This window comes from Rhincodon typus, chromosome 10, assembly GCF_021869965.1.
Source record: "Rhincodon typus isolate 14 chromosome 10, sRhiTyp1.1, whole genome shotgun sequence".
NCBI lineage: Eukaryota > Metazoa > Chordata > Chondrichthyes > Orectolobiformes > Rhincodontidae > Rhincodon > Rhincodon typus.
The window spans coordinates 60,049,200-60,069,456 of record NC_063341.1 but is presented as its reverse complement, the minus strand read 5'-3'; the positions used below and the strand labels follow the sequence as shown (position 1 = coordinate 60,069,456).

General features: G+C 39.5%; 1 protein-coding gene across 1 annotated transcript; it reads left to right on the top strand.

Moving 5' to 3' along the window:
• The first annotated feature begins 10,887 nt into the window (after positions 1 to 10,887).
• LOC109917674 (transmembrane protein 125-like) lies at positions 10,888 to 13,572 on the top strand. Its single transcript, XM_020517531.2, has 2 exons — positions 10,888 to 11,452; positions 11,751 to 13,572. The coding sequence occupies exon 2, from the start codon at positions 12,410 to 12,412 to the stop codon at positions 13,070 to 13,072; it is 663 nt and encodes a 220-aa protein (XP_020373120.1). The 5' UTR covers positions 10,888 to 11,452; positions 11,751 to 12,409; the 3' UTR covers positions 13,073 to 13,572.
• The last annotated feature ends 6,685 nt before the right edge of the window (positions 13,573 to 20,257 follow it).

Genomic DNA, 20,257 nt, shown 5'->3' with positions numbered 1-20,257 from the left:
TGTTTCCTTGATGAATTTGGCATTGTGCTTCAAAAAAAAAGCATAGTCATTTGGGCTGTTAATTAGTAAACTAAAAGGAAAAATATTTATTTTACAACTGATGAAATGGTGCAATATTTAAGTGCTAGATATAATCATTTTCTAATCACTCAGTGGGTAAGAGAGACATTTAGGTGCCTCATGTTCCCCCTGAAAGGGAGAGGCATTTCAGACAAATAAAATGAATGAAAATCTCTGTTGCCCACTTTAGTCATTGATCCATTATCAGATGCCTTTGATTAATGGCTCAATGGGGCAAAACTTCAACCTGAACAGAAAGGCAAGTGACGGAAAGGTTTTCTCTCTTTTTTCATACACCAAGTGAACAATGACTTTACCAGGCAGTAACAGATATGCTGATTACATCTTAAAAAGCTTGTCCCAGCTCACTGCAGAATACCTTAAAGATGGGTCTATGCCTAAAGAGTCATTATGGCTGCTTCTTTGCTTTGCAAAGAACAAGCTGCATAGTAAATGTAATGTTCTATTTTCCCTGTTCGCCTTGTTTATTGAAAATAACAGAGTTTGCTGGTTTAATATGCCTTATTTCAAAGGAAGGCTTTTCGCTCAGCTTAAAGATACAAAATGTAGGAATTTAGAAAACATAGAACCATACAGTACAGAAGAGACCTTTCAGTCCATTGAGTATGCACTGACAAAAACTACTTTAAATCTACGCTAATCCCACTTTCCAGCACTTGGCCCATAGCCTTGACTGTTATGACATTTCAAATGCTCATCCAAGTACTTTTAAAGGTTATGAAATTTACCACATCAACTATTCTCCAAGGTAGTGCATTCCAAATTCCCACAAAAGTTTACCTCAAATTCTCTCTAAACCTCCTGCCTTTCACCTTAAAGTTATGCCCCCTTGTTATTGACCCTTCAATTAAGGGGAACAGCTGTTTTCTATCCATCCTGTCCTTGCCCCTCATAAACTAATGATCTCAATAAAGGTCCTCTCTCAGCCTTCTCTGCTCTAAATAAAATGACACAAGCTTATCCAGCCTCTCTTCGTAGCTAAACTGCTCCATCCCAGGCGAATCTCCTCTGCATGCCCTCTAGTATGTAAAACACACACAGATTAAAAATAAGAAGTGAATCAAAAAAAAGATAAAAGATAAAAAAGATTTATGGATCAATGTCTGAGTTCCATGAACAGTAGATGATGGGGCATTGTGGCCATTGTGTTGGACAGTATTGGTTGCATGTACATTGGTAAACAAAAGGTTCATTGGTGAGAAGTTGATTTTGAACAGGTTGATTTTCCAGAATAGACATTGTCCTTTCTCCCTTTGACTGCAATCGTACTGGCACTTGGGTGTTAATTTATTTTCCTTTTTACCTGTAACAAGGGTATTTAAAAGCTGTCCCTATGACATTCACAGCATACACTAATACACAGAGACCAGGGTTGAAATAGGCCTTTAATCTCTGTTCTTGTGTTTTCTTGAAATGGGAAAACACAAACACGTTATGCGGTTTTGTACATATTCAGCAGAAGACAGTTTTCAGTTGAGAGGTGGTAGTCAGGCCCTCATTATCTCTGTACCACAAAAGATCACAGTCCAGTTTGTTTTGGCTTGCCCTTCTCCTATTGAAGGATTGCAATTTTAAGCTCTCTTGGTTCCTTCAGTCAGGATATTCCAAGGTCCTCCCCAGATAGCCACTGAATTTGTATCTGCAGTCATCTTTTGGCTCTAAGTCGTCTTTAAAAAAAATGCATCACAACTAACAGTTCATCACTAAGTATTTTGGGGTTCTGATCTGTCATCATGACAATTTTCATGAATTGCCAGGGTAATATGGAGGCACTCATTCCATGCCCCTGGTTTGCAAAGGCACCATTCTCTGCCTCACCTTCACATTGCTACTTTTCAACAACGACAGCAGCACTTTATATAGCACCCCTTTACAGTAATAACATGCCCCATGATGTTTTACAGGAGCATTATCAACCAAAATATAACATTAGGTCACATAAGGGGTATTAGGTTAGAAAACCAAAATCTTTTCCAAAAATATAAGTTGTAAGGAGTGTTTTAAAGGAGGAAAATAAAGTAGAGAAGTGGAGAGAATCCACAGATTGCAGCAACAGAAGACATGGCCATCAATGGGGGAGCAATTGAAATTGGAGATACTTAAGTGGCCAGCATTAAATAAGTGCATGCTTCTTAGAAAGTTGTGGCCTGGAGGAGATGACAGAGATAGAGAGAACCAAGGCTATGGTTGGATTTGAAAACAAAAATGAGGTTTTTAAAATGAAAGTGTTGCTTGACTGGGTGCCAATGCAGGCCAATGAGGCTGGTGATTGGTGAATGGTGTGAGTTAAGACACAGAAATAAAGTTTGAATGACTTCAATTGTAGGGATGAAAGAAAATTTTTGAGAGACCAGCTTTGTAATAGCCCAATTGAGAGTGGACAAACACCTTGAGGGTTTCAGCAGTAGAGAATGCTCTTCCACATATCTATTCTTTTTCAGCTCATGCCCTTCTTAAGCTCTATTTCTTCTTCAGTTTGTACTGGTACTTAGTTCCCTTCACAGCTCACCAAGACAATGTTCACTCTCCCAGTGAGGATCAGGAACTCTCACTTGTAACATGCAACAGCGTTAAAGTCCTGCAGAGCAATAGCCTCCATGAGGGGTGAGAGGAGAGTAGGGGAAGTGATATTGGTTTTCTTCTACTAAACATATTGAATACTAAACTTGAAATATCAATTGTTGATGTAAAACACACGTTGATGCAAACATCAATATATGGGAGAAAAGTGAAAACCAAAGTAGCTTGCTTAGCCAAGGGAGTTGGTACTTGGAGTGGGTGGAGTGGTTTGAGAGAATAAACACATTAGTCAGATAACAAATGAATCACATTTATGACACAGTGGCCACAAAATAGAGAGAATAAAGTAAGAACAGAAATAGTCATAAAACAACAAAGACAGGCATAAATTTTATACATGATTGAGGTATGAATAAGCAAAATGGAAGCAGAAGTATTGTTATAGAGTGTATAAAGTAGCTGAATGATACTTACATTGCATAATTGTGACCGTCAATTATTTGTTCACATTTCAATTCTAATGAACTCAAACTAAATATAATAAGCCTCTCGGGGCTTTCCTAAATAAAATTATAAAGACATTTACAGCCAACCCTTCTTTACATTATTGCAAATTTTGGGTCTCTTCTTCTGGATTCAGAATCACTGAATCCTCCCTTAGCTAGATTCCATATCCCCAATGATCTTTAGTTTACCTTTACTACCGATAGTTAGTTGCACAATAGGATTTAGCAAGTACGATAACAATAAAGACTCATATTATATGAGCTGGATGCTGTAATCTCACCTTTACAATTAGATTCATTCCTTCAAACTTCTGAAAGGTGGAACTGATTAAACTTTTGGTGAAAAATTTAGAACATAGAACATAGAACATAGAACAGTACAGCACAGTACAGACCCTTTGGCCCACGATGTTGTGCTGACCTATTATCCTACTAAGATCAAACTATCCTGCATACCCTACATTTTACTATCCTTCATGTGCCTATCCAAGAGTTGCTTAAAAGTCCCTAAAGTATCTGACTCTATGACTACTGCCGGCAGCGCATTCCACACACCCACCACTCTCTGTGTAAAGAACCTACCTCTGACATCTCCCCTATACGTGCCTCCAATCACCTTAAAATTATGCCCCCTCATAACAGTCATTTCCACCCTGGGTAAAAAAGTCTCTGACTATCCACTCTATCTATGCCTCTCATCATCTTGTACACCTCTATCAAGTCACCTCTCATCCTTCTTTGCTCCAATGAGGAAAGCCCTAGCTCCCTCAACCTTTCCTCATAAGACCTGCCCTCCAGTCCAGGCAGCATCTTGGTAAATCTCCTCTGCACCCTCTCTAAAGCTTCCAGATCCTCCCTATAATGAGGCGACCAGAAGTGAGCACAATATTCCAAGTGTGGTCTAACCAGAGTTTTATAGAGCTGCAGCATAACCTCGCGGCTCTTAAACTTAATTCCCCTGCCAATGAAGGCCAACACACCATACGCCTTCTTTACAACCCTATCAATTTGGGTAGCAACTTTGAGGGATCTATGGATGTGGACCCCAAGATCCCTCTGTTCTTCCACACTGCCAAGAACCCTGCCATTAACACTGTATTCTGAATTCAAATTTGACCTCCCAAAATGAATCACCTCACACTTTTCTGGGTTGAATTCCATCTGCCACTTCTTTGCCCAGTTCTGCATCCTGTCACTGTCCTGTTGCAACCTACAACAGCCCTCCACCCTATCCACAACTCCACCAACCTTCGTGTCATCGGCAAACTTACTAACCCATCCTTCCACTTCCTCATCCAAGTCTTTTATAAAGATCACAAAGAGCAGAGGTCGTGGAACACCACTGGTCACCGAGCTCCAGGCTGAATACTTTCTATCTACTACCATCCTCTGTCTTCTATTGGACAGCCAATTTTGTATCCAGACAGGCAAATTTCCCTGAATCCCATGTCTCCTTACTTTCTGAATGAGCCTACCTTGGGGAACCTTATCAAATGCCTTGCTAAAATCCATATATACCACATCCACTGCTCTGCCTTCATCAATGTGTTTTGTTTAAAAGTTTAAAAGACATGAAACAAAAAAAAAAGTTAAATGTATAATGTTTCATGTTCCTTGACAGTAATAAATCTTGAATTTTAACTTTCCATAATGTTTCTCATAACATTAAAAATAGCAATCAAGCTGTATCTCTTAACATTTATTGGTTCATATTTTCACTGAATCCAACTTGTTGAATCTTAAACCTCAGAGAATCCATTGCTTCGCTGACCAACTTTTCACAATTTACCCCACGTCATGTGTTTCTTCTTTATCTGGCCAGTAATTTGGCAGTTTGACCTCTGATCTCTCTCAGGGCTGTCCATTAATGCTAATCAACTACCAGCTTCCCGGCAGTAGATTTCTGAAAGATATAGAGTTACATGAAGATTGTCGGCCAGGAGCTCATGTAGGGTATAAGCACCCATACAAAAGTCTGTTTCTGTACTGTATGAGCATTGGCAACTTCTATGTAATCTGATAAAACATCCTAAGGCACTTTGCATGAATGTTCTCGCAACAAAATTTGACACTGTGCCACATAACTTGTGTAAAGACAGGTGACCGAAAGCTTAGTTGAGCAGGTGTGTTTGATGGAGCATCTCACAGGAGGTGAGAGAAGTGGAAAGACAAAGAATTTTTAGTAGTTCATCACTTGCTGTACTCAGTCTAGAATTAAGCAGGATTGAAGCCTCATTCACCTTGTTAAATTGTGGGGGTTGCCTTGTGCTTAGGCAGTGATTATTTTTCATTGTTATTACCATCAATTTGGGCTAAAATTTAATTATCAAATTGACATGCTTGCCTTCAAGTACTAATCAGACTTGATTCTATTTAATTATTAATCTAACTTGGTTGTGCTGTCAAACTGAGTATTGCTGTAGGTTGAGGAGATAATAGGAACTGCAGATGCTGGAGAATCGGAGATAACAAGGTGTAGAGCTGGATGAACACAGCAGGCCAAGCAGCATCAGAGGAGCCGGAAGGCTGACGTTTCGGGCCTAGACCCTTCTTCAGAAATGGGGGAGGGGAAGGGGGTTCTGAAATAAATAGGGAGAGAGGGGGAGGTGGATAGAAGATGGATAGAGGAGAAGATAGGTGGAGACGAGACAAACAGGTCAAAGAGGCGGGGTTGGAACCAGTAAAGGTGAGTGTAGGTGGGGAGTTAGGGAGGAGATAGGTCAGTCCAGGGAGGACAGACAGGTCAAGGGGGCAGGATGAGGCTGGTAGGTAGGAGATGGGGGTGGGGCTTGAGGTGGGAGGAGGGGATAGGTGGGAGGAAGGACAGGCTAGGGAGGCGGGGACGAGCTGGGCTGGTTTTGGGATGTGGTAGGGGGAGGGGAGATTTTGAAGCTTGTGAAGTCCACATTGATACCATTGGGCTGCAGGGTTCCCAAGCGGAATATGAGTTGCTGTTCCTGCAACCTTCGGGTAGCGTCGTTGTGGCTGTAGGTTGCTATGTTACAAGGAGGAACTAATAAATGTCATGCACTGGCTTCAGCTGAAGTATGTAATTTGAAAAAAGTTGACTCATTTTATTGTTTCATTCTGTTTTCAGTGCACATAGCCAAATTTACATTTACTGCAGATCAACAAGGTTTAAGTTGTCCACTTACAGTTTTCAGTAGATTACAGTGTTTATGACTGCAAATGTTGTTGTATTTTTTGTTATTGTGGTTTGCTTCTGTTGATGTGGTTAATTCAGTAGGTTTAGAACGACATTCCGTACTCAGGTTCTAAGATAACTTCCCTTAGCCACAGACAGCACATCTCTTTTATAGCTGCTGCAGGATTCCCATTGTAAGAGGCCCACAATCAACCTCCATCTCCACCCCCACCATGGCAATTTTAATCTGAGTATCTGTCTGGCTAATTAAGAGTGTTCAACATGACAAAATTCGGCTCTTGTTGGTTTGTGAGGGTCACCAAGCAGCTCGTTTTTTTGAACAATTCATGTAAAAATAGCCTTTCATCAAGATGGGGAGCTATCTTTTACTGTTTTTAATATTGCCTGAACTAGCTAATTACACTTGCCCTCCTCTGATCTTTTGGAGCACAGAGATTTCAACATATAAATATAATCAGATCATTAGCATGCTCCCCACGGAACCAATGCCGTTTTTAGTCCTGTGTTCAAAGAGCTCTGATGACACCAAAAGTCTTGGAATAAAGGCTCATATATTGAATTGGGAAAGCTGGCAGCCATATTGACCTTAGTCAGTGCCTTACTTACAGCCTGAAACAATAACAGTCAGTGATATCAAGTGTATCTTCTAACTAAACAACAATGACTTTGGACCTGGTTTGTTGTGTGTTGTCTACCATTACTATTAGGGTATGGAAATCTTGCTAAATAGCAACCTATGCATGCAGAATTTTTGTGATAGTTCTGTTGCTCCTTTTCTCAGTAAATGTATATCCATCACATCCTCATTAAAGTTCAACTCAATGGGAATTGCAATTTTCTAGACTGATTGCATGGGAATGAATTACGGCAATTACCTTTGGTCAGACTGTAGCATTCAATCAGCAATGAAGATTCAGACTATTTGTTTATTATAAAACAGATGTTAGTGAAAGTATTTCTGATTTTCCTAAAAGATTTTGCTATTGTAAATCCATGACACGATGTAGGTTCCTCAGTTTATATGCATCCCCGTCTTTTCTCCATATTCTTAGAATCATAGAATCATACAATCCCTACAGAATGGAAGCAGGCCATTCAGACCATTGAGTCCACACTGACCTTCTGAAAAGCATCCCATCCAGACTCACGCTCCCTACCTTATCCCTGTAACTCAGCATTTTCCATGGCTAATCCAATTAGCCTGCACATCCCTGGACACTATGGGCAATTTATCATGGCCAATACCCCCAACCTGCACATCTTTGGCTCTTTCCCTTCTTCAAAATTGTGTACCACACAACTAACACAAAACTTCCCACTTACATATCTGAACTTACAAAAATGGTAATTACATCAATTGTCCTGGCAGTAGCTTTAGGCCTATTTCAAAATAAATGTAAATGACATATATTTCTGACAATGTCTTTCTTGTTAACTTCAGTTATAGTTGTTTAAATGCCTGTGCCCCAAAAAAATCGGAGACACACGGGTATAATTTGATAGTTAAGGCAACATCAGGAATGTTATATGAACAAATTTTCTTTGGTGTAAATTGCTTTGCAGCTGCCTAGTTCTACGCATCTCAGAACAACACAAAAGTTTTATTATGCACATCAATTGTACACTACATTACTTAGAACAATACACCCATTGCTGTTTTAAGAAGCTTTTGGAAGATTTTCACAAAGAATGCAGAATGACATAGTTGTTGCACACTTCAGATTGCCATCAGCAATAACATATCACCATAATTGGTAAACATAACTATTCCACATTGTGGAGGGAGGTTGGGGTTGATCAAGGCAGCAGATGCATTGGAAAGGATTCAACAAAGAGCATTGAAACTACAGCTAGTTCTTAAGTGAACATGAAGAATAGGTAAGGCAGATAAATCTGAATCTTATAGACAAAACCGTTGGTCACATAATCAAGTGGAGGTTGTTTGAAGGAAATTTCAACGAAGAACAAGTTACTACTTTACAACTATTGGTCGTGTTCATTGAGATTCTGCTAAAGTGTTCAAAATGTTTGACATTATTTCTAGGTCTTCCATTACCATATAAGTGCACAGAGTTTACTGCTGCTGATATTGATTGATAAACACAACACAACACAATCACATCCTAATCTTCTGGTCAATGATCTTCAGGAGAGGCAACACATTCTGAATGGCATAATTTTAAAGGGGAATAGAGCAGAGAAATTTGAGGAGGAGTGGGGGATGGACTTCAGAAATCTTTGAAGTTGAGAAGGTTGTTAAAAATCATACAAGATTTTTGTCTTTATGAGCAAGAAAGTTATGCTGAATCACTCCAAATCACCAGTTGGGAGCATTGTGGCCATTTTAGGACACTGTACCTTAGAGATGTCAGGGCATTAGAAAGGGTGCAGAGAAGGTTTTCTAGAATGTCACAAGAGTTACAAGAATTCTGTTACGTGGAGAGACGACAGAAGCTATGACTGTTCTTTATACAGCTGAGACAGTTGTGGCAACATATATAATGTGGAAGTAGAACAGTTAAAAAAATTTGCCATTTCTTTAAAATGTTTGAGGAATTGGCAGCTGTTTTCAAGAATGTTTGGAAAGGGTTTTTAAGATTTTGCATCAGTTGTAAAGGAATCAATTGTAATTTTCTTGGATAATAAGAAATACTAGTTCATATGACTTGGCAATTTTTGATCTGAAAATGGTATAAACAAATAGGAGGTTAAGAAAGCTATATGGTTATACACAGAGGAGAGCTATTAGCAGGAGAGATTGAGGGTGAAGGCAATCAGTGATGCGGACACAAAAAGAAAAATAGACAGAGACAGATTGGAGGACATATAATTTTAGAGAAGCCAGCAAGCTCAGAAACAAGCTTGGATTTCTGTTTGGCTAAAAGATTAACAATAGAATTCCAGATGCTCTTGCAGAAGCTGATATATAGGTGAACTAAAACGGATTGAATTCTAAATTGAGATGTATAAAGCTTAGGCATGAAAATAAGATGAGAGTTTCTATCAGAGTATCAGATCATGAACTGGGTATTGTTGTTGGTTATTTGAAATGGAACTCCAGAGAGTTAGGCTATCAAGACTGGTGTGATCCAAGAGAACATGAGATAATGTCAGTAAACCTGTACCTTATAGGTGCTAAATGTAGCCAGGGACTGAAGAGGTTTGAAGGCTGAATCGATTGAGATAGAATGATTGTGAGATTAAACGTCATGTCACATTTGTGCAGGGAGTGATGCAGGCACTTGTGATTTTGTAACGTCTATCTGTGCTCTATTGACTAAATAAAATTAAGTTTACCTTTTATTTGAAATATAATTTTCCCTTAATTCACATTTAGTTTGACTTTGATTTGTGTTTAACATTCAAGTTACACAGGGTGAAAACTTGTTGCAAATTGCAGGGGAGGTTATTAATTATTTTAGCTTAGGGCTTCCCACAGGGATTGTAACAATGTTAAAGGGAGCTTTGATAGCATAGATACAGAATAAGTAGGTGACATGGATTTGTGGATAATGGATAAAAGATTGATTTGAAGGTCCTAGTGGTGTAGTGGTAATGTCCCTACTTCTGAGCCAGGAGGACCAGGTTTGAGTCCCACCTGCTCTAGAAGTATGTCATGGCATGTCTGGACAGATATATTTTAAAATAAAAGATTGGTTTCTTTGATGTGAAATGCACTGTTGGGAAGTGCACTGGAATCAGATTCAACAATAACTTTTGAAAGGCAAATAAATACTTAAAGTGGCAAAATTTGCAAGGATATGGGGAAAAAGCAGGAACTAATTGGATAACTCTCTCAAAAAGGCTTACCTAGGCACAGCGGCCAATGGCATTCTTCACTGGTTCAATTGGCCGATTATCCATCGACCCACGATCTTATGACTACTGGGGCAATAAATGGATAAGTTACAAATGTGCCATGTTCCTGTAAGGAAATCTCCAATGATACAGCTGACATATATTAGTAATATTACATCAAGAACAGCACTCAACCATAAGATCACATGGTCTAGTATTTTGTTTAACACAACAGTGATACCCAAAGGATTCCATTATTTATTATATAACAGAACCATGGAGAATTGGTACGAGTTGACAATCTAATTCGACTGATCTTATTCTTTGTTGTAACTGCCACCACCATCTCCAGCTGCACAGTTACTTCAGAAAGGGTCTGTTTGCTGCACAAAGATGATATTCACAGGCCAGTAATCAGAGGTAAAGTATAATGTGAAAACCAAGTGAAACTCATAGCAGTAAGAAAACAAAGAAAGTGTGTGTGTGTGATCTGATCAGGGACATGGCCAACATAGTGTACGTTTTGTTTAATTTGAGAAGCAACGTTAGATTGTTATGTGATATATTGTCCACTATTTTTCTTACAAGAAAAAAAACAATTGTTTAAGATAGTTTGCAGTACTCCACCTGAGATTCAATAAAAAAATTATATAACTAGTTACTGTTGGAAATCCAACATATTTATATTTGGGTATATATCCTTGTGGTTCCGGGATTTTAAGCAATAGTAGATTATATCGTTGGACAAGCTTTCTGTGGTTCCATTTTAAATCGAGATTCCAGGTGAAAGGTTGATGGTGAAAGGTGAAAGTGAGGGGACGCATTCGACCAGGAAGTTTCAGAAAGAGCAGTTATTCAGTGGAGATCACCTGCACAAGCAGGGAGCTGTAGGAAGAGACCTGGTTGGATTTTGTGAACACGGCGGTGTAAAAATAACACATACCGAAAGCTCTTTTACTCCTAGGGACTAGAGGTGGGCGGAGTCAGGACCTGTTGACTGCAGGGTTACCTGAAGCAAGTCAACAGCACGAACAGGCAGCGTGCACAAGGTCCTGTGGGGGCATATAAAACCACCGTGGGTGAGAAGGATTTACTCCAGATGGTGATCGTTTACCAGCCGGCCACTCCCCAGAATGAAGGCTTACGGGGATGAGTTACCTGCTGCGTGACCGGAGTAACTGATCTGATAGGAAAGCTGGAAATTAAACACCTTTATACCTGTGAGAGGCTGCAAATGATCAGGGCACTGTAAAACAGGAAGCATATCCATCCAAACTGTACCTTGATTACAGCAGAACGAAGATCTGCGCCTCAAGAACAAAGAGACTTTGCACAGTCAATTGATTCTGGTGATGAACCTCAAATACACCGTGGAAGTGGAGTGAGTACATTTAAATCTATTTGTGCCGGATACGTATGAATTATATCCCTGAGTGAAACCGTTCCTTTGCTGCACACCAGGGCTGTACTGAACTGGCTGTTTGATAGTTAACTCCACATGAGATATTAACCCTATACTGAGACATGCATCCAACTTGAAATTCAGACTCCACCTCCATCCAGTTATTTTGTGATCGACAAAATATTAAGTCTGCGATAGATTTGACCCTAGGGGCAAACTACAGAGGGTACACCAAGCAGCTTCAATCAATAACCTGGGAGTTTCATTTCATCCACAGTGTTTCTCCTGGAAAACTTTCAGACTCAGAAAATCACGAGAGCTTTCCTGAACTGCAATCTGAGAGACGGGAAGCAAACAACGGCAGTATTGAAAGAAGCAAAGCAGAGATAAACATACAAGGAAACGTGTTATGTGCCACTGGCTGACCTTAGAGGATAACGGTTTATGTTACTCAACAGTGAGTTCCTGAAGCTTTGCAATATCAAGCACCTTTGCCTCTCAAACTAACAAAATAATAGTTTCAGATCTCCAGCATCCACGACTGTTTTTAAATAATATTTGAACCATGTGTCCAGGACTGTTTTATTCCGAGGTCCTGAGGAATGCTTGAGGACCCTGAATGTGAAAGATTACGCTGAAATCCTTCCATGATATGATTGGGATTTAGGATGTCTACAGCAAATTGAAGACCTTACCTGAGTGTAAAGTATGAAATTCCTGCCATTTCTGCCGTCCTACATCTAAGATTTAAAAAGCCTGTCTCATGCTTACGTGACTTAACTGTGTGCATCTAAACAACATTGAAGGTTTCTGTTATAGGATTAATCTTTTTACAGGACTCCTTGAGATGTATGTTTTGCACATTTAATGTTTTACATTGTTGAAGCTTGACTTCCTTTCTTTTTCTTATGGCTATTTGTGGGACAATTCTACCAAATGCCTGAACTTTCTGAGATCATGTCTGGCAATTTCCCAGCAAGTCGTTCCCGGATCCAGCAGAGTATCCTGGAGGATCAGGTGGAATTATGGTGGTTCCAAGATCTTAAACGATCAATCCTGTGCTATTCTGTGGCTGTGATCCTGATCCTAGGAACTGGGTTGGGAGGAATTGTTCTATTATCTACGGCTACTAGTAAATCGAGTGAATGGAGGCTGGGAGTAGGGACTGTCCTGTGTCTTTTGGCTCTCTGCATCCTTTTAAAACAACTGATGAGCTCTGCTATCCAGGACATGAATTGCATGAGGAACCGATCACAGATTGACAAGTTAAGGAGTGGAGGCTTAATTGATTATTTGATTATTTTAGTTGCTGGAGTAATAATACTAGTCTGTGGCCATGCATTGATAATCCTAGCAAATTCTGATCCTTATCCTTCGGGTAGATCCTGGAGTGACATGTTAATTGCAGGTGTTGCCATTACATTAGCTGGATACATTATTCTCCTCTCACTCCTGGTCTACAGTTTAATCTTCAAATTCTGCCCCCATATAGCTGCCAGCTCCCTGAACAGAGGGGTGCCAAGTGTTTATGTGATATCATCAGGCAATGCAGAGAGGAGGCCAAGGGAATTTTCCTCCAGTACAGCCAATCTAATATAAAACCAGCACTGACTGACTTCACCAGGAACCAAAAGTTGCTCAGACTCTGAGATGACTAATCAGGCTGGGCTTGTTTGGTGCACAGGTCATGGTGAAAACAGAAGAAACTCATAGGATAACTGCACAAACAGTCCTTCACAATAGTAATTAATGCAGGCCAGTATAGATTGTGATTCATTGAAGCCTAATTTGTAACTCTAATTTATAAATCTTCACATTTAACAATTATCGTTAGCTGAAAAGATGAAATTAGAATGAAATTAACATGAAACCTGTATTGTAAAGGTTATATCTACAGATATAACTCATTGGTGAATGAATAACTATTGCAAATTATTGTTACCTCACAACTGTAGCTGTTATGAGTGGTACTCACATTGCAAAAGCACTTTACAGAGTGAATCAATACTAATGGAAACACAAGCACATTTTTCTACTACTGTCAGTAATATCAGTCACTGTTTTACTGCTGATAATAAATGCAATCGTTAAATACTTAAGAGTGGAATGAGTCCGTCTCTTCTTCTAGTAATTTGTGAATTGTCATCTAATCTGTTTTGACTTCACATAACCACATTCATTCAATGATTCTGTAACTGTTATATTGTTCACTGGTTTGATAAAGAAAGGTAATTTTGGTCATTTGTTATTTGCTTTACTGGTAACTGTGTTCCTGAAATGAGATATTACGCTAATGTTTGTTGATACGCAGCTAAGTTGCTACAGCACTCAATTTTTTTGGTAATGTTTTATTTAGAGTGAAATATCAATTGTTGCTTTAGTTAACATTTTACTGGGGTGTTCTATGTTCAGCATTTTCATTAACATATTGGTCGAGTGTTATATTGTTCACTATTTTTGTTGGTGTTGCAAGGGTGCTCTTTGACAGTATGTTTGCAGAGTCACATGTACTTTATTAGAATCATAGTGTCATTACAACACAACAAACCCTTAACACTCTGTAGAGCAACCCGATCAGTCCCACTCCCCATTCTCTCCTGGTGTCTGTGCAAGGTTATTTTCCTCATACCACTGGTCAATCCTTTGGCACCTCCCCTCCTATCAAGGGAACATTAGACGATTATGGCAAGTTTTTTTCCACTCCCAAATCCTTTACTGACCATCCAGATTTATCCACTCAAAGCAAACCCATCTCTTCAAGTACGTCCTTCCAATTAATTTTCACCCCTCTGTGATCTCTGCTGTCTCCAGTTCCACTGATCTGTTGCCAGTCTCCTCTTCCTTGGTAAATATAGATACAAAGTACCCATTAAGTAGTTTTGCCTTGCCCTGCACGTCTAAAAATAATTACTTTCTTTGTCCCTAATAGAATCCACCCTGTATCACATCCCATTTACCATTTATATATCAGTAGTTTTTTTTTGGTTTCCTTTTAATGTTGAACATTATTCTTGTATTCTCTCTGCTGGTATTACTTTTCACTTCACTTCCCCTGTCACCCTATTGTATTTGGCCTCGTTCTTGTTTGAAAAATTCACCTGATGTGCTCCATATTACCCTTTTTTCTGGTGCTTCATCATCATAATCTACTTCCCTTGTCATCCAATGAGCCCTGGCTTAGGATCCCTTACTTCTCACCCTTGCTAGAACTTTGTGAGCCTGTAGCTGATACATCTACTCCTTAACATTTATCCACTGTTTGATTAAAGGTTTTTCCCATCAATCTCTGATTCCATTTTACTCTGATTAGATCCCCTTTTATCTCATTAAAGTCAGTGTTCTTCCAGTTTAGATGTTCTACTTCAGATTATTCCTTGTTTTCTCCATTTCTAATCCAGAACTTATGATATAACGACTGCCGTTAACCGAGTGTTTTCCCAAAGGCACTTGGTCCAGTTGACCCATCTCATTGCACAGCACTAGATCCAGTGATGTCCCCTGCTCAGTTGGACCTTGAAAATATCCGTCAAGGAAATTCTCCTTAAATTCTTCCTCCTTCTTACCCTTTGTGCTACTATTATTCCAAATGATATTTGGAAAGTTGAAATCCTCTGAAATCATCATATGTAGTCTCATTATTAGATCTCTGTAATTTCTCCTTCTGTGTCGCTATTTGGAGGTCAAAAGAATTCCGTCAGAAGTGGAATTATCCCCTTTTCTTCTGCTTCTGAACTGTAACTAAATGAATGTAGCTTTTGCTCCCTCAAGACATCCTCTTTTTTTCAATCCTCAATGTTTTCTCTATACCGTAACCCTGCCTCCCTTTTCTGGATATTTGTATTCTATAGTATTAAATGCTCAGTCCTTCCATATCTCACTAAAATTAATCACCACACTTTGCATTCCACTTAATCCTTCTTAGTTTATTCTTATCTGAAATATATTACTTCCTTTTGTGGTACTATCCAAAACTTTTACTACTTTATCCATGTTATTTCTCGTTTCTACTTTGATGTAAATCCCCAATTTAGTTTAATCCTTTCCCAACCAAACTAACTAACCTTGCTGCAAGTACATTAATTCCAATTCTTTTGAGGTGTAACCCATAACCTTTGAATAGTCTGCTCCAGAACTGGTTCCAATGTGCCAATGAATATGAAGCTTTCCCTCCTGAACAACACACCAAGTGACACATTGATTTCCTCCCACCCCTTATCTTTCTAATTCTTGTCCCACTCATGCTTGGCACAGATTATTACCTCTTGAGGTCCTATTTTAATCTTCAGCACTAGCCCCCTTCTGAATAGTCTGGACCTTCTCTGTGAAGTCTTTTACCCTGGCACCAGAGAGTTAGCACATCAGGTAGAGGCTCACAATTTTTTTTTGTTCATTCACAGGATGAGGGCATCACATTTTGGCAGCATTTATTGCCCATTCCAGTTGCCCAAAGGGCAGTTGAGAGTCAACCACATTGCTGTGGGTCTAGAGTCACATGTAGGCCAAACCAGGTAAGGATAGCAGTTTCCTTCCTTAAAGGACATTAGTGAACCAGATGGGTTTTTTCTCCTGACAATCAGCAATGGATTCACGTTTATCACTAGATGCTTAATTCCGGATTTCTTTTTGGAATTCAAATTCCACCATCTGCTGTGACGGGATTCGAACCTCGAATGTTATCTGGGTCTCTGGATTAGCAGTCCAGCGATAGTATCACTAGGCCATTTCAGAAAGGGAGGCAGAGTTTGCTGTCTTGCCAATAGGGAGAATGGAGCAATAGGTGGGTGTCTGATGATCTCTGCTGCCTGCATTAAAAAGACAGCAGCAGTCAAAGCAATTAAATTTGGAAAAAAAAAATCAGACAGGTGTTTAGTTCACCTTTTTTCTCTGTAAACCCATAAACTCTTTTAAACAAAGAGCTGGAAAGTTAAAACTTTCGACAGTAACCCTATCGTAACTGCCTGTCTATTCCTGTAATAGTGAAATCTCCCATTACAACTGTATTTCTATGGTTTATTGTTGCCTCCCTTTTCCCGTTGGTTCCATAGGTTGAACTACAGTCCTTCCAGGTGTCATCATCCTGAGCATCATTCCAAGTGGTGTCCAAAGTTGAGTACCAATTTAGGAGTGGCATACACCCAAAGACTTATGCACTTCTGTTTCTTCCTACTTTTCTAGGTGGCCATCCACCTATTATCTTGGAACACCCTCTGCTTTTGAAGTGACCACATCTTGAAACATATGATCCAATAAGCTCTCATTCAGCCTGATATTCTACAGTGATTCCAGCTGCCATTGGTGATACTTCCCCCACACATCGTTCTCCAAATCACATGACGTGTCCTAAAATTTACAGATGATACAAAAATTACAAGTAATAGGTCTCATCTACCTATCTATGATCCAACAGGTCTCATTCCCTTTTTCAGAATTTAGTGAGTACCTTGTCCAAACCAAAACATTTAGCTCATTCTTTTAGACTAATCTGTTTTAATACTCTGATTAATTCACTCACTTTTATACCTCCTGTTGAAAGTTTTAACTTTCCAGCTGAGTGTACAGATTTACAGAGATAAAGGTGAACCGAACATTTGTCTTTGTTTTTCCAAATTTGATTGCTTTGACTGCTGCTGTTTTGTTGTGCAGTAAAACACAGGCAGCAGAGATCATCAGACACTCACCCATTCCTCCATTCACCCTATTGGCAAGAGAGCAAACTCTTCATTATCCAACTGTCAGTGAAGTACACCATCTCCAATAATTTTGAGTATTTTCATCAATTTGTTATAAGGAAAATGAGGAAATGGCCTCGAAGATATTACTCCTGTGTTGCTTGCAATAGTGTCCTGGTAGTCTGAGAGAGTACAAACCTGAATGATCAGCAACCCAACTGTGGGGCAGGACGGTGGCAGAGTGGTTGACACCGCGTCGGAGATGTGGGTCGAATTTCGGTCTTGACTGACTATCAATCTGGGTAGAGTTTGCATGTTCTCCCTGTGAGTGCATGGCTTTCCCCTGAGTGCTCCAGTTTCCTCCCACAGTCCAAAGGTTAGGTGGATTGGCCATGCTAAATTATCTGTACTGTCCAGAGATGCGCAGGCTAGGTGGATTAGCCATGGTAAATTTAGGGATGGGATGGGTCTGGTGTAGACTTGATGGGCTGAATGGCCTCTACCTGCACTGCAGGGATTCTATGATTCTATTGTCAATAGATTTCTCTCTGACAAATGGGTTTCTAGTATACTTCATTTATTTTGAAAATTGGATAACCTCAGTCAAGGCAAGTTACTAAATGGGGAGGAGTTTACAATTATTATTTCAGCATCACCATCTAGGGGAAAATTAAGGATTAACTTTTCATTTGTAATAACTATCTATAGAATTTACAATACAAAGTATTTACAGCACAGAAACAGTCCATTAGCTCAATTGGTCTATGCTAGTGTTCATACTGAATATGAGGCTCCTCCTATCCTCTTCATCTAACTGTATCAATAGCTTTTAGAGATTTAAGTCTATAAGATGATAAGACATAGGAGCAGAAATTAGGCCATTTGGCCCATCGAGTCTGGTCCACCACTCAATCATGGCTGATAAGTTTCTCAATCCCATTCTCACACTTTCTCCCGTAATCTTTGATCCCCTTAACAATCAAGAACCTATCCATTTCAGTCTTAAAAATATACTCAATGACCTTTGCCAAATCCTTAAAGATTTGTAGCTCGGATTGTGGGTGAGGTTGTTGATTTAGAATTTATACTGTCCAGTCCATTATGTATGACCAGTCCAGACAGTATAAATTCCAAGTGGAGCAGAACAACATCGCTTCATCGGAGGTCTCACTGATGATGTTACCTAACATGGTGATGAAACATCTAAATGAAAACAAGCCAGCTTGGTGAGCAAGTCAACAACCTCACTCAATGACCTGGCCTCCACAGCCTTCTGTGCCAATGAATTCCATATACTAGAATTCCACTGTCTGGTTGAAGAAGTTTCTCTTCATCTCTGTTCTAAAGGGTCTTCCCTTTAGTATAAGGCTGTGCCCTCAGCTCCTAGTCTCTCCTGCTAATGGAAACATCTTCGCAACGTCCACTCTGTCCAGACCAATCAGTATTTTGTAAGTTTCAATTAGATCCCCCCTCATCCGTCCACCGAGTATAGACTCAGAATCCTCAAATATTCCTTATATGTTAAGCCTTTCATTCCTGGGATTTCTCATGAACCTCCTCTGGATCTGCTCCAGGACCAGCACATCCTTCTTGAGGTATGGGACCCAAAATTGCTCACAATACTCTAAATGTGGTCTCACCAGAGCCTTATAAAGCCTCAGAAGTACATTCCTGCTTTTATATTCCAGTCCTCTCAAAATAAATGCCAACATTGTATTTGCCTTCCTAACTACTGACTCAACCTGCCAGTTAGCTTTCAGAGAATCCTGATCTAGGTCTCCCAAGTCCCTTTGTACTTCAGATTTCTGAAATTTCTTCCCATTTAGAAAATAGTCAATGCCTCTATTCTTCCTATCAAAGTGCATGACCTCACACTTTTCCACATTGTATTCCATCTGCCACATTTTTGCCCACTCACCAAACCTGTCTGAATCCTTCTGCAGCCTCCTCAATACTACCTGTCCCTGCACCTATCTTTGTATCGTGGTTTTGATGATAAGATGTAGCTAGATGTTCACTTTCCAAATGGAGTGTGGGGCACACCTATTGTACGAGTGGAATTACTTACAAATATAAGAAGAACAAATATACAAGAAGTGATCGTAATCTATTTACTCAGAAAATAACAGGTATGAGGGTACTTATCCACTCACTCACTATAATGGCCAACAATTGCTCTTCCACAATTTCAATCTGCTCAACTGGTCAGATGGCCAGGTTATCCACTCAAGCCTGAAGGAATGAGGATTACTGATTGGTTACAACATGTGCATATCAGTTCTTGAAGAAATCTGTAGGATCCAACTGTAATTTCGACTTATAAGCCTTTAAAAAAAAGGCAATAAAGAACTTGGCTTCCAAACCAACTCAATGGGGAAGAAGCGGCCCAAAGTGATATGTTCCAACAACTTTATTTTTTTCTTTGTTGAGGCCAGAAGAGCAATTCCAGTTCCACTGAGAAAGCTAAGGCCTAATCTATCATGATCTTCCACCAACCACTGACCTATTAACTCTGTTTCTGTCTCTTAGATGCTGCCAGAGGTGTTTATAACATTTTCTGTTCTCTCTCCAGATTTCCAGCATCTTAAAATATCTGGTTTGTTTTAGCGATAACTCCACAATCTTTTCTTTATAATGTGATTGGAAATTTGCAGTTTAAGGTTTGTTTTGTACCTAGATAGCTGTACTCAGCTATCATAGTGATAACCAGAACACTCAACAGGATCAAACACTTCAGTTTGAATGCAAGACCATCTACTCAATTCCATGTGCAGCCCAACAGGTAGTGGTAGAGCTATCACAGGCTTATGAAAAACAGCAAAATCTTTAAAAATCACACAATGAGAATGAATTACTGGTTCTGGACAATGAATCATTCAGCTTGCCGTACTGTTACCCTCTGCAGAATATTAAAACATAGGAGAGCTCATCATCATATCAAATAGTTTGAAAATTATTTTTTTGAATGTTTGAATCAAGTGTGTGCAAGCCAAAATGTAGTAAATGTTTTATTTACCTCTGTACACAGAATCTATAGGATTTTATGTTTTATAAGAACCAACTGATTTTTATAATAAGAGATAACAAGGTGTAGAGCTGGATGAACACAGCAGGC